Genomic DNA, 13676 nt, shown 5'->3' with positions numbered 1-13676 from the left:
GCCCTTTGTCGGATATAGGATTAGTGAAAATCTTTTCCCAGTCAGTGGGCTGCCGTTTGGTCTTGTCAACTGTGTCCTTTGCCTTACAGAAGCTTCTAAGTTTGAAGAGGTCCCATTTATTAATTGTTTCTTTCAGTGTCTGTGCCCCTGGAGTTATGTTCAAGAAGCGGTCTCCTATACCAATTTGTTCAAGGGTACCTCCTACTTTCTCTTCTAAGAGGTTCAATGTGGCTGGATTGATGTTGAGGTCTTTGATCCATTTGGACTTGAGTTTTGTGCATGGCGACAGACATGGGTCTATCTGCAGTCTTCTACACACCCTCATCCAATTGTGCCAGCACCATTTGTTGAAGATGCTGTCTTTGCCCCATTGTATCATTTTAGCTGTTTTGTCGAAAATCAGGTGTTCATAGGTGCATGGATTAATATCAGGATTTTCAATTCGATTCCATTGGTCTACCTGTCTATTTTTATGCCAATACCAGGCTGTTTTCAGAACTATAGCTCTGTAGTAGAGCTTAAAGTCAGGAATGGTGATGCCTCCTGATGTTCTTTTATTGTATAGGGTTGTTTTGGCTATCCTGGGTCTTTTGCTTTTCCATATAAAGTTAATTATTATCCTTTCAAGGTCGGTGAAGAATTGTGGTGGGATTTTAATGGGGATTGCATTGAATCTGTAGATTGCTTTTGGTAAGATTGCCATTTTTACTATGTTTATCCTACCTATCCAAGAGCATGGGAGGTCTTTCCATTTTCTGGTATCTTCTTTAATTTCTTTCTTTAGAGTCACAAAGTTCTTATTATATAGATCTTTTACTTGTTTGGTAAGCGTTACACCAAGATACTTTATGTTGCTTGTGGCTATTGTAAAGGGTGATGTTTCTCTGATTTCTTTCTCTGCCTCTTTGTCGTCTGAAAAAAATAGGGCTACTGATTTTTTTGAGTTTATCTTGTATCCTGCTAGTTTGCTGAAGGTGTTTATCAGCTGTAGGAGTTCCCTGGTAGAGTTTATTGGGTCGCTTATGTAAACTATCATATCATCTGCAAATAGAGACAGTTTGACTTCTTCCTTTCCAATTTGGATGCCCTTGATCTCCTTTTGTTGTCTTATAGCATTAGCTAGAACTTCTAGTACGATATTGAAGAGATATGGAGAGAGAGGACAGCCTTGTCTTGTTCCTGATTTTAGAGGAATTGGCTTAAGTTTCTCTCCATTCAGTTTGATGTTGGCAGTTGGTTTGCTGTATATTGCTCTTATTATGTTTAGGTATGTTCCTGTTATCCCTGACCTCTCTAATACCTTTATCATGAAAGGGTGTTGAATTTTATCGAAGGCTTTTTCTGCATCTAGGGAGATAATCATATGGTTTTTCTTTTTCAGTTTGTTTATATGGTGGATCACGTTGATAGATTTTCGTATGTTAAACCATCCCTGCAATCCAGGTATGAAGCCTACTTGATCATGGTGGATGATTTCTCTGATGTATTTTTGAATTCGGTTTGCCATTATTTTATTGAGTATTTTTGCATCGATGTTCATCAGGGATATTGGTCTGTAGTTTTCTTTCTTAGTTGTGTCTTTGTGAGGTTTGGGTACCAAAGTTATTGTGGCCTCATAAAAAGAGATTGGCAATAAACCTTCTGTTTCTATCTTGTGGAACAGTTTGAGGAGTAGTGGTATTAGTTCTTCCTTGAATGTCTGGTAGAATTCTGCACTGAATCCATCTGGCCCTGGACTTTTTTTCGTTGGAAGGCTTTCGATGACTGCTTCTATTTCATTTCGGGTTATAGGTCTATTTAAGTTGTTTGTCTGTTCTTGATTTAATTTTGGTAAGTGATAGTTATCCAGAAACTTGTCCATTTCCTTTGAATTTTCAATTTTTGTGGAATACAGATTTTCGAAGTATGACCTGAAAATTGTCTGGATTTCCTCTGTGTCTGTTGTTATGTTCCCCATTTCATTTCTGATTTTGTTAATTTGCATGTTCTGTCTCTGCTTTTTCGTTAATTTGGATAAAGGTTTATCAATCTTGTTGATTTTCTCAAAAAACCAACTCTTTGTTGCATTGATTTTTTGTATTGTTTTCCTGGTTTCTATTTTGTTGATTTCAGCCCTCAAGTTGATTATTTCCTGGCGTCTGCTCCTGCGGGGTGAATTCGCTTCTCTCTGTTCTAAGGTTTTCAGTTGCGCTGTTAATTCATTTATGTGACTATCCTCTGTTTTCTTCATATGGGCACTTAGTGCAATGAACTTCCCTCGTAGCACTGCTTTCAAGGTGTCCCATAAGTTCGGGTATGTTGTATCCTCATTCTCGTTGAATATTAGAAAGTCTTTAATTTCTTTCTTTATTTCTTCTTTGACCCAGGAGTGGTGCAATTGCACATTGTTCAGTTTCCATGAGTTTGCAGGTTTTCTGCTATTTGTATTGTTGTTGAATTCCAATTTTAAAGCATGGTGGTCCGATAAGATACAGGGGACTATTTCTATTCTCTTGTATCTGTTGAGGTTTGTTATGTCTCCTAGTATGTGGTCGATTTTAGAGAAGGTTCCATGTGGAGCAGAGAAGAAGGTATATTCTTTTGTCTTTGGATGGAATGTTCTATAGATGTCTGTTAGCCCCAGTTGAGACATAACTTCTGTTAATTCTTTTGTTTCTTTGTTGAGTTTCTGATTTGTGGTCCTGTCTAGTGTTGAGAGTGGTGTATTGAAGTCTCCCACTATAAGTGTGTGAGGTTTTATATGAGCTTTGAGTTTTAGTAGTGTTTCTTTTACGAATGTGGGTGGCTTTGTATTAGGGGCATAGATGTTCAGAATTGAGACTTTGTGTTGATGGATTTCTCCTGAGATGAATATGAAATGACCATCTTCATCTCTTTTGACTAGTTTTGGTTTGAAGTCTAGCTTGTTAGATATTAGGATAGCTACGCCTGCTTGCTTCTTATTTCCATTTGATTGGAAAATCTTTTCCCAACCCTTTACCCTGAGGTAATGTCTATCTTTGGAGCTAAGATGTGTTTCTTGTATGCAGCAGAAGGATGGATTCTGTCTTCGTATCCATTCTGTTAATCTGTGTCTTTTTATAGGTGAGTTAAGACCATTAATGTTGAGGGTGAGTAAGGACCATTGATTGTTGATGGTTGTTTGATTTAGGTTTGTTGTTGGCAGTGGTATTGTGAATATATTTGTTCTGCTTCACCCTAGGTTTCTGGTGTAGTTGGATTATCTGTTGCCTACATTTTTGTGGGCGTAGTTACCTTCCTTGGGTTGGAATTTTCCTTCCAATACTTTCTGTAGGGCTGGATTTGTAGATACATATTGGGAAAATCTGGTTTTGTCATTGAATATCTTGTTCTCTCCATCTATATTGACTGAGAGTTTTGCTGGATATAGTAGCCTAGGCTGGCATCCGTGTTCTCTTAATACTTTTAGAACATCTATCCAGGACCTTCTGGCCTTGAGGGTTTCCATGGAGAAGTCAGGTGTAATTTTGATAGGTCTGCCTTTATATGTTACCTGTCCTTTTTCCTTCGCTGCTCTTAATATTTTTTCTTTATTCTGTATGCTAGGTGTTTTGATTATTATATGTCGAGGGGTCTTTTTTCTTTGGTCCAGCCTATTTGGGGTTCGGTATGCTTCTTGTACTTTCATGGGCATGTCCTTCTTCAGATTTGGAAAGTTTTCCTCGATGATTTTGTTGAATATGTTTTCAGCACCTTTGAGCTGGGCTTCCTCACCTTCCTCTATGCCTATTATTCTTAGGTTTGGCCTTTTCATGGTGTCCCACATTTCCTGGATATTGTGTGTTAAGGATTTGTTGGATTTATGGTTTTCTTTGGTCGATGAATCTATTTCTTCTAGTTTATCTTCTGCGCCTGAGATTCTCTCTTCCATCTCTTGAATTCTATTGGTTATGCTTGTGTCCGTGGTTTCCGATTTTTTGCCCAGCTTTTCAATTTCCAGCTTTCCTTCCATTTGTGTTGCCTTTATTTTCTCAATTTCGGTTTTCAAATCTTGAACCGTTTCCTTCACCTGGTTAATTGTTTTTTCTTGGCTTTCTGTACTTTCCTTAAGGAATTTGTTCATTTCTTCCACTTTTTTGTTTGTTTTTTCCTCTATTTCTTTAAGGGATTTTCTCATATCTTCTTTGAGGGCCTCTATCATTTTTATGATGGTGATTTTTAAGTCATACCCTTCTGCTTCCTCTGCTTTGTTGTTGTGTTCCATTCTAGTTGGTGTAGATTCCCTAGATTCTGGTGGTGTCATGTTTGTCTTTCTGTTGTTAGGTGTTCTCTTGTATTGCCTTCTTCCCATAGTTTCTTCCTGTAGGTGTTGGTGGTGTCTCTTCCCTCTCTCTATGGTCCTTCCCAGATGGGCTTATGTGGATCAAAGATTCAATGTCTGTATCTCTGTGTGGTCCAAGCTCTCTAGGAGGCTTCTCTCTGGCCAATAGCCGGGAGAAGCGGACGAGGGCTGGACTGGAACTTGAGAAGGTTTTGCAGGGTAGTGGGATCTCACTGGAAACTGGCGCTCTCCAGCTGAGACCTCGTTCTTTGGCAGGGCCCGGATTTGGGGGTCAAGGATCTTGCCTGCAGGAACTCCAAGTGGACCCGCAGAGATAGGCGGATCTCTGGGAGGGGCCTGGGACTCCAGCAGAGGACTGGAGGCGGGGTCAGGGACCAAGCCGGTGGAAATTACAGGTGGTCCCACGTGGATAGTCAGGTCTCCTTTGTTCGGAGTTGCTCCGAGAGGTCTCCGAAGTAGGGTGGACTGTTGGCTCCACCCTCTGTCCCAGTGCTCAACCAGAGCGGCAGGACCGTAGGTGGGGTAGGGCACAGGGTGGGGGGGGGTAGGCTGGAGGTTGGGATGGGTGGGGGTGTATCAGAGCTCCAAGGGTGCTCTCAAAGGGGACCGGAGACAGGAGCAGCAGGATCAGGGGCCAATCCAGGGAGTTCAGGCGGGGGAGGGGGGTAAAGAGGTTGAAGGGGACAGGCAGCCCCGATTGGGCCCAGACTCACCTCTGGCCAATAGCCGGCAGAAGAGGACGAGGGCTGGGCTGGAACTTCGGACATTTAGTCTTAAAGGAAAATATTGAGCACATTTAAAGGGCCAGGAAGTAAGGCTGTCTATAAAATAGAGAAAGAAATAGAAAAATTAAGTGATATTAAAGAGTTTTTCCTTTTGGATAAATTAGAAAATGCTGTTCTCTTTGATGCCAGATCCCCGTGTTCACTTTGTGCCCCATAGAATCTGCAATTATGACTATATCAGTATGAGAATATGTTCCAGAAGTAACTTAACAAGTGGAGGGAGTATACATGTTCCTAAATGAGCATACAGCAAAGCGTATATGATTGAAGAACTATTTTTTTAGGTTCAATTTTTTTCCTTATATTTTTTCTTATATTTATTAAAAGTAAAAGCATGGCCTCAGTGAAACAATTGTTTTCTTTTTGACTTGAAGGAAGTGGGATGTGTCTTTCTTGTGACTAGCACTTATATTCATTATCTGTATGAACAGATACCGTATATGTAACAAAACTAACACACGTTTTTAATTTAAAAAAAGGAAAAGAAACATGAGTGAAAGAATGACTTATGGAAACCTATAAGCTGAAAAGCAGCTATAGCCTGAACAATGTTCTAGAAATAATCAGAAAGCCCAAGCCTTCAAATTAAGTTCCTGATGGTTTGATATATTCCTGAGGTCAGGGCTGTCTGAAACTTGCATTAATTGCCAGGCTAATCTTTAACTCAGCTCACTACCTTCCAAACAGAACTTGGCACTGTGCAGGATGACTACTAGTGTTTTATATAAAGACATGCATCCAAAGTTGAAAGAACACCCCAGAAGTACCTAGGAGCAGGAAAAGGTGAAGCCAAGGGAGAAAAAAGATTTGTGCATAGAAACAGACCCACAGACCATGCTTATAGCATATTAGTAGATACTGGAAATGTGTCCCGGGATTAAAGGATACACTGAGAGAACGAGGAAGGAAATTTTACTGAGAGTACTGCACTTAAACTTGAAAAATACAGTATGTGAAGTGAAGCATTCTTTCATCCTTCCTGAAGGAGAGACCAGCCAGACAAAAGAGGAAAGGAAGCACATGGAAGGTAGTATTAAGTAGCCCCTGCCTCTCTCTCATATGCACACATATATGTGTATACATTCGGTTACACATGATAGGACTGTCACGTTATTGGAACCAAAAAAACAAAACAAAACCTTAATGCAAGAAGAACTTTCCAAATTTGATGTGAAATGTGAATCCACAAACTCAAAAAGCTAAACTAACTTGAACAGAGACAGTGCCTAAGGGCATTCCGTTGTAGAGTCATCAAAAGCCGGTTATAAACAGCATCATCTTAGAGCAGCCAGTGGAAAGAGCTGGTGTTCATAGGAGCTCATTATGTGTTGCAAACAATACAATGGGTGTTGTTGTTAGCATGCTGAACTAAAGTGTCAACATGAATTGTGTGATCCTTGGGCTCAGTGGTAGAGAGACCTTATGTAGAGTAGGGTATTTGCAACCCTGGGTTCAATTCCTAGCTCCATTAAACCAAAAGTCATACAAAACAGAACAAAACAAACAAAACCTTGAAAGCTAATAGTATACTGTACTGTAAGAGATAATAAAGGAAATTCTTCAGATTGAAGGAAAATGAAAATGAGGAAGATAACTTCAGAGTAATAAAGAATGAAAACAGGTTAAACATGAAAGTGAGTTAGTGGACTATAAGGGAGCATTTAGAGCAGTGGTTCTCAACCTTGCTAATGCTGTGACCCTTTAATACAGTTCCTCATGTTGTGATAACCCCCCCATCATAAAATTATTTCCCAAATACTTCATAACTGCAATTTTGCTACTATAATAAATATCTACTAGTATAAATATCTGTGTTTTCCAGTGTGTTTAGGTGACCCCTGTGAGAGGGTTGTTTGACTCCCCCCCTCCAAAGAAGTCATTACCCATGAATGAGAACCACTAACTAAGAGGGAAGCAGGAGGAGTGTGCTGTTGTGATGATGTAGGCTATTGAATTATCTCTGGGGTGTGCAACACTGTTTGAGGGTAGCCCAGAAAGCTTACAGTAGTCTCTGAAGCAAACAAGGAAGGAAGGAGAAAAATACAAATGAAATAAGAAGAGACAGCAGAATAGACGAAGTCCAACCTGGTAGGTAACTGGAATATAGAAGACAGTGCACTCCAGTGGGAAGTCAGGAATCCCGCAGATTGCATGAAGAGCACGCCCCAGGTGCCTGCTGTGTGAATACATATACCCAGGGTGCAGAAGACAGTTTACAAGTAAAAGGATGGTAGAAGCCAGGCCATGACAGAACTAATCACAGTAACACTGAAATAGCTGTCACCATGATGGGAATTAGACCAGATGCTAACATGAGAAACAGAGAAACTTCACAGTGATAATAGGATCAGTTCATAAAGGGCACTAGTGCATATGTCTAACAGCAAAACCTGAAGAGCATGAAGTACAATCTGGAGGACATTTGTTAACAGTTGTGGAGCCAGAGATGTTGACCCAGGAGGTCCAGGTCTCTGGGGACTTCAGGCTGGTCTGGTCTAAATAACAAGTTCCAGGCCAGCCAGAGTTACTTAAGAGTCCCTCTCTCAAAACACAAAACAAAACCTACAACACTAAAGCTCTACACACCAACACTCTCATGATTCTTCGATGTATTATCTTCATGGCCCTTAACTGTTGAAGCCCTTCTCTTGGTTTGCATTTAATAGCACCCCACGAAAGCTCACTGTTAGTGATCTCATAACCTGAATGTGGAAAGAAGCTATTTTTAGGAACAGTAGGTTTATGGTAATGCTGAAGTTGTACCAGGTTGTTAGGCAACGAGAATCCTAAATGCTGATTAACAAGCTCCCTGATTCTAGAAGCAAGCAATTCATTTGGTAGCTTGGTGCTTTAAATAACTGTTTAAAATACAACCAATTTACATGAGCATATTTTAATGAGAATGGTTTCTCTCTGCACTTCCATAGTGATCTGTATGAGTTTTGAAATTTTGACACTTAAAACTGGGTAAACAATTTCTGAGCATTCAGCATTTTGAAATCCAAGGAACTGGATGACACTGCCTTTTTATAAAAATGTGCAGTTAAGACTTAGTCCACTCAGTTTTCTCATGGTGGATTAGCTCCATGATTAGTGTATTTGCCATGTGATCCATGGTGCGGCCAGCTGCTCTCTCACTGTGAGGTGCCTTGAGGAGTTACTAGATCTTGGAGAACAGCCTGGTCTTTTGGTGTCATACTGACTGCTAACCTGCCGCACAAGAGAGACTGGTGGAAGAGGTGAGCCTTTACTTGACTCTGTTCTTTGGAGCTTGAAGGTCCCAAACTGTGTAGATATGGTAAGTGGTAGAGTCTGATGCTTGGAAAGATGGTCCCAAAGGTCATGATTTTCCTTATACCACAGCACATCAGCCTATTTGATGTTCATTCTATTTGAACCTTCCCAAGATATCATGGTAGCAGAGACACTGGGTGCTTAGTGGTCTAACTTTATAAATAGCCACAACTCTTATTAAAATGACGTTTCCCTCCATTTTTTATAATCTTTACAAACTGATAATTGCATGCATGCATATGTGTTTTGATCAAATCCACTCCTGATTCCGCTCTCCACTTCCTCCCCATCCTTCAACTTACTTTTCCTCCCAACTTCACATGCTCTTTTTTAAACCCTTCAGTCCACTTAGTGCTGCTAGCATGCACCTGGGTCATGGAGTGTCTGATGGAACATGGGCAGTCTTTCCCTTCCCCAGCAGCCATCAATTGCTAGTAATTCCTTGGGAGTTTGCTTAGTGTACTCCTCCACTGTCCACTCTGGATTGACTGACTTGACCTTGTGCAGGATTTGTTTGTGCAGTCCTTGCCACTGTGAGTTCATAGGAGCAGCTAGCTACCCTGTTGTGTCTGGGAAACACTATTTCACTATAGACGTCCAGTCCCCCTGGTGCTTAGAATCTTTTTATCTTTATGAAAATCATACCACAGAAACCAGTCTGAACATAGCTTTTTATCCATCAGCTGTGAGCTTGGCTATGATTGCTCTAAATCCACGTGGGTGGGTTCCCGAGCTAGAAACCATGATCCATAGTACTGCTGAGAAGCTTGCCTGCAAGGGGCCCCAAGGTCCCAAGCACACAACTGGACTTAGATGATTTCTTGATCATTTTAGCTTTAGCTACACGGGCCCTCAAGCTGTTCCATTTAGACATCAATAATTTATCACCATAACGGTTTTCACAATTTCAAACTGTTTCATAATACTGCTAATTAGCAAGATAATCTGACACCAGGCAAGAAGAAAAACGGTATGGTGCACAAACAAGACATTTACATAGGCATTCCAAGAGAAAGGGTGAGCTTGTAGGGTAGTTTCTACTCAAAATAAAAAGGGAGAGATAGTAGAGAATTCAAAATGAAATAGAAACAAAGTAGCCTGAGTACTACACAAGTGACCACTAACATGCAAATCGCCAACAGACTTATTTAGGACTACATTTCCTGGGGGGGGGGAGCGGGGGAGGCACTAAGTTGAATATGTAATTTTTTAAAAGACAAGCTCATTACGATGCTCTCATCTGTTGATTGAATAGTGTAGTTTAAATGCTGAAGATGTTCTACAAAGATTTGTCTAATCAGTACTTTGTAGAGGATATATAAAATACAGTCAAGGTAACTGTAGTGATGACAAAGCCTTAACTTGAGTTCCAGCCTTTGGAATTCCTTCATAGTGTTCTTTTTTTCTCTACTATGCCATGTAGAGCTCACTGGGACACATTGAATGAAACTCAATCTGTGGACTTGGTGGAGATTCTACCTCCCACACTGTGAGAGTTGTTGCTTCTTACCTGAGGGTTAGATGTGGTCTCAAGCAGGAATCCTCACTTGGAGCTCTCCTCTGGCTGTGGCCAAGCTGGCAGGGAGAAGTAATCCTGCCTCTCTTCCCTCCTGTGTCCGACTACTTCTAAGACTGCATTGATCCACCACTTCTGCTCTCTGTCTTCCTTGGTCCATGTTCAGTTTTAATTCCTTCCCTGTCTCAGTGGCTTTGTAAACTAAGAGCAGCATGGGGAAGACCTGTGCACATACCAGCACTCAGAACAAGTTACACAGTCTTGCAAGGTCTTTTGGCCAGGTTTTATTTTTATTATCTGTGGTTTAGCTTTGTTCTGGTTTTTTCAGCTGTGTTGTTAGTTATTGACATTTGTAAGCTAATTTAACTTAGAAACACAGCATGCATTACAACTCAGTTTGACTAATTTTTATTAGAATGACTTGAAAATAAAATTTAAATTACTACATCAGGTTTTTCAGTATGATACTTTTGCCAATTATTATTTGTAAAATAATATTTAATATACATTCTTGTGCCTTATTATGATTTTAAACCTTTTGTATGGCAGCATAGTCCTTATTCCTTGTATTCTTTATGTTGTAGTCATATTGAAGCAAATTATGAAGTAGGAGGTTTGGGTAATAAGTATTTTGGCCAGGCTAACATCCATCATTCTGCTCTAAGCAATGAGCTAGAAACTACTTCTAAAACTCACTCTGACTTGTTAAAAAACAAAATCAAAACAAACAAACCATGGTTTTCAAATGTATATGGAACAGTTGTTAAGTACTATCTCATAATGGGTTTGGCAGTTTCACTTATGAAAATAATTTTGACATTATTTTGGTACAGTTGTTGAGAAGCTCAATTAACTACAGGAAAATTCACCAGACAGTAGATCACATGAAGCCTCCTGTGACTAAGTAGATTCCCAAGAAGTTTCTTTCTTATTTTTTAGGATTTATCTGGGTGTGGATGTGAGCGGAGTGTCTTCCTCGGTCACTCTCTGCTTATCGTTTTGGGGCATGGTCTCTCCCTGACCCTGGAGCTTGCATTTTCATGGTGACTCTCAAGGTCATCAAGTCCCCCAAATCCTCCTTTATCAGGACCTCTTTGGGTCCTGACATTTAGGATCTGAACTCTAATTGTCAGATGGCAGAACAAGTACTCTTAACTGCTGAGCTGTATTTGTATTCCCTCAACGTTCTGCCATCCTTCCCAGAAGAACGTTATGAACATTACTGGGCTGTGCTCAGCCATTTACTCAACATGCTTTCCTTCTTGCTACTCCTATTTTGCAGTCTTTAGCAAATTTTGAAAAATTGTCAAGTTCCTTTAACTCAATAAGGATAGATGTGAACCAGGTACTATTGACCTAACATCCTGGAATGGACTTCTGTCCTGCTTCTATCCACACAATGTACTTATGTCTGCAGTCTTACAAATGTATTATTTGGGGCATTACTGTAAAGAAGGACATAGATCCCAGAAAGACAGCTTGAAGAATACCATCTATTATTGGAAGCTCCATTGAATAAACATGTATGACAACTAAAATGATTTCTTACTGCTTTAATCAGGTGATTTCAGCCAATTCTAAGCTAAGATTAAATGTTCTGAACACATGTAAGGTATTCTGGGTTGCAGTGTTTAGTAGGTTAAGAGTATTAAGGGTATTTTTCTCTTCCCATGTTTTTGCTTGTTTTATCAGGATGTAAGCCTACCCTAAATTAAGGAGTATTTACATGTGAGGCACTGTTTTAGTCCTAATGACCAAGTAGTGTGTGAAATACAGCTTTAGGAGGCTACATACTAATGAGGAAGACTTTATTAAACAGTAATTACTCATCCCATCAGTAGGAACTGGTCAGCATGGAGAGGAAGCATATCATTTAGATAAGTGATCTTACAGTTCTTGGAGTTATGTCATATTCTGGTTTTGTTTGCTCATCAATAGGGAGCAGATTGTAAAGCAGTCTACCGAGTTGGTCTGCAGAGCCTATGAGGAAGTTCATGCAGCTGTGATGAATCCAGTCAACGAATACAAAGATCCAGAAAGCATCCTACACAGGTCACCTGAGCAAGTGAAGACACTTCTCTCCTAATTAATGATCTTGATGGCATTTGCAGATTATTGATGCCTGGCAACGTCAAGGGTGGTTTGGGTTTTTAATCTGAGTATTTTGAAGTTTGAGAGTTACAGTTTTCCTTGTATGAAATTGAGGTCAATTTCTCTCCTTCTCAGCTAACATGGAGATAAATTGAGGCTATTCTGCTATGTTTCCTCTCTAAGTAGTAATGTTCACTTGTTCATTAGCAACCTTAGGTTCCCCCTGACTTGGGATTATAAATGGAGCAAAAAAGATAGAAGATTTCAGGAATAAGTACAACGAATACTAAGTTAGTACCATGTGGCATCTAAACTGAACTACTGTGAATGTTACTTAATGGAAGGGTCCTATGCTTTCCTTGTAAGGAATAGCTTCTTGAACCTAGCCCGTGTCTCTGTCCCCCAGATAAGAGTTCAAGAGGTTGTTAGAAGAAAGCAAAGTTGAGGCTGTCATCTTCTTTCTGCTTACTTTTATGCCTGCAACCTTGTTCCTTGCAGACATTTGTATGTGTATTTAAATATACACTTAGCTGAAAGGTTGTAAAGCCTTTACATGAAAAGCCTCAAGTTTCTGAGTGGGTATTCACCATGTAGTGTGCACCTAATCTAGCCATCCACAAACTTTGTTCTCTGTTCAGACTAATAGTGATTGTTCAGAGAAAAAGTTACTATATGTTAGCCAGTGTGTCAGTCTGTCTTGATCTTTTCAATGAATATATGTAGTATATTTTATCAAAACAGCATAATACAAGGCACGGACTTATATTGTGCATAATTTATTTCTACTGTGAAAAAAAGATTGACCCACTTAGCATTTTGTTTGCTAAGAGAAAATATATTTTTTCCTTGTTGTCTGGTTTTCTTAATATATATTAAACTATTTCTGATGCAACAATCTCTGTAGTATTTTTTATACTTCTCACAGATGTGTTCTGTACAGCAGAGGAAAAACAGATCCAGGTAGGATGTGGTGCAGTGTTAAGCTGAGAAGTACATTGGCATGGAAGGTTATGAAGGCCAGCACAAATAAAACACCTAGGTCTACCGATGCCAGGCTTTGGATTTTGGACTGTATTGATGTGCATAGTTATAACCTAATTAAAGATGGCTTGGAGCATGGGCATTCGTGTGGGCAGAACTGCAGATTCAAGGTGGCAGTACTCCCCAGTGGCCAGATCAGTGCAGTTCTTAGAATTTCCATCTGCCTGTTTTTTGTTTTTTTTTTTTTTTTTTTTTTTTCAGAAATAAACAGACTGTTCCTAATATTCATATAGAAACAAAACCAACCACAGTGTAGCAGTACTCAGAACAGTGTGGTACTGCTACTAGGCTGAGCTACTGTGCGGTTCCATCCTGAGATGCCCAAAATAAGATTACAGTGCCCAGTTGGAAATACATCCCATCTGCCTAACCTTAAGACCAGCAGAACTAAACCACACAGCACCAGTGTAGAGTATCAATAACATGTGCTGGGGACCATGGGCTGGCATGCTGTTCTTGTCCAACACTGGCAGGCGCAGAAGGTCAGAAGCCCACCAGGAAGTAGAAGTGTGAGTTATATTGAATGCTTACAACTTTCCACTAGCATAAAGCAGAAAACTAAGTATTAACTATTACACACCAGGACTATCTGTGGCTGAAATGGAATTTAGAGTTCAGAAGTAGACCTGTATATAGACACAGTTAA

The 13676-nt window shown here is 39.9% G+C and overlaps 1 protein-coding gene across 1 annotated transcript in view; it reads left to right on the top strand.

Moving 5' to 3' along the window:
- Positions 1–12884, top strand: part of Cog6 (component of oligomeric golgi complex 6) — a 51006-nt gene extending 38122 nt beyond the window's left edge. The window contains exon 19 of the mRNA XM_051176918.1: positions 11837–12884. Coding sequence (XP_051032875.1) covers positions 11837–11984 — 148 coding nt within the window. The 3' untranslated portion in view covers positions 11985–12884. The remainder of the gene's footprint in view (positions 1–11836) is intronic.
- The last annotated feature ends 792 nt before the right edge of the window (positions 12885–13676 follow it).

The sequence above is a fragment of the Phodopus roborovskii genome, unplaced genomic scaffold (genome assembly GCF_943737965.1).
Source record: "Phodopus roborovskii unplaced genomic scaffold, PHOROB, whole genome shotgun sequence".
In the NCBI taxonomy this organism is placed as follows: Eukaryota; Metazoa; Chordata; class Mammalia; order Rodentia; family Cricetidae; genus Phodopus; species Phodopus roborovskii.
This window is presented reverse-complemented; position numbering and strand designations above follow the sequence as displayed.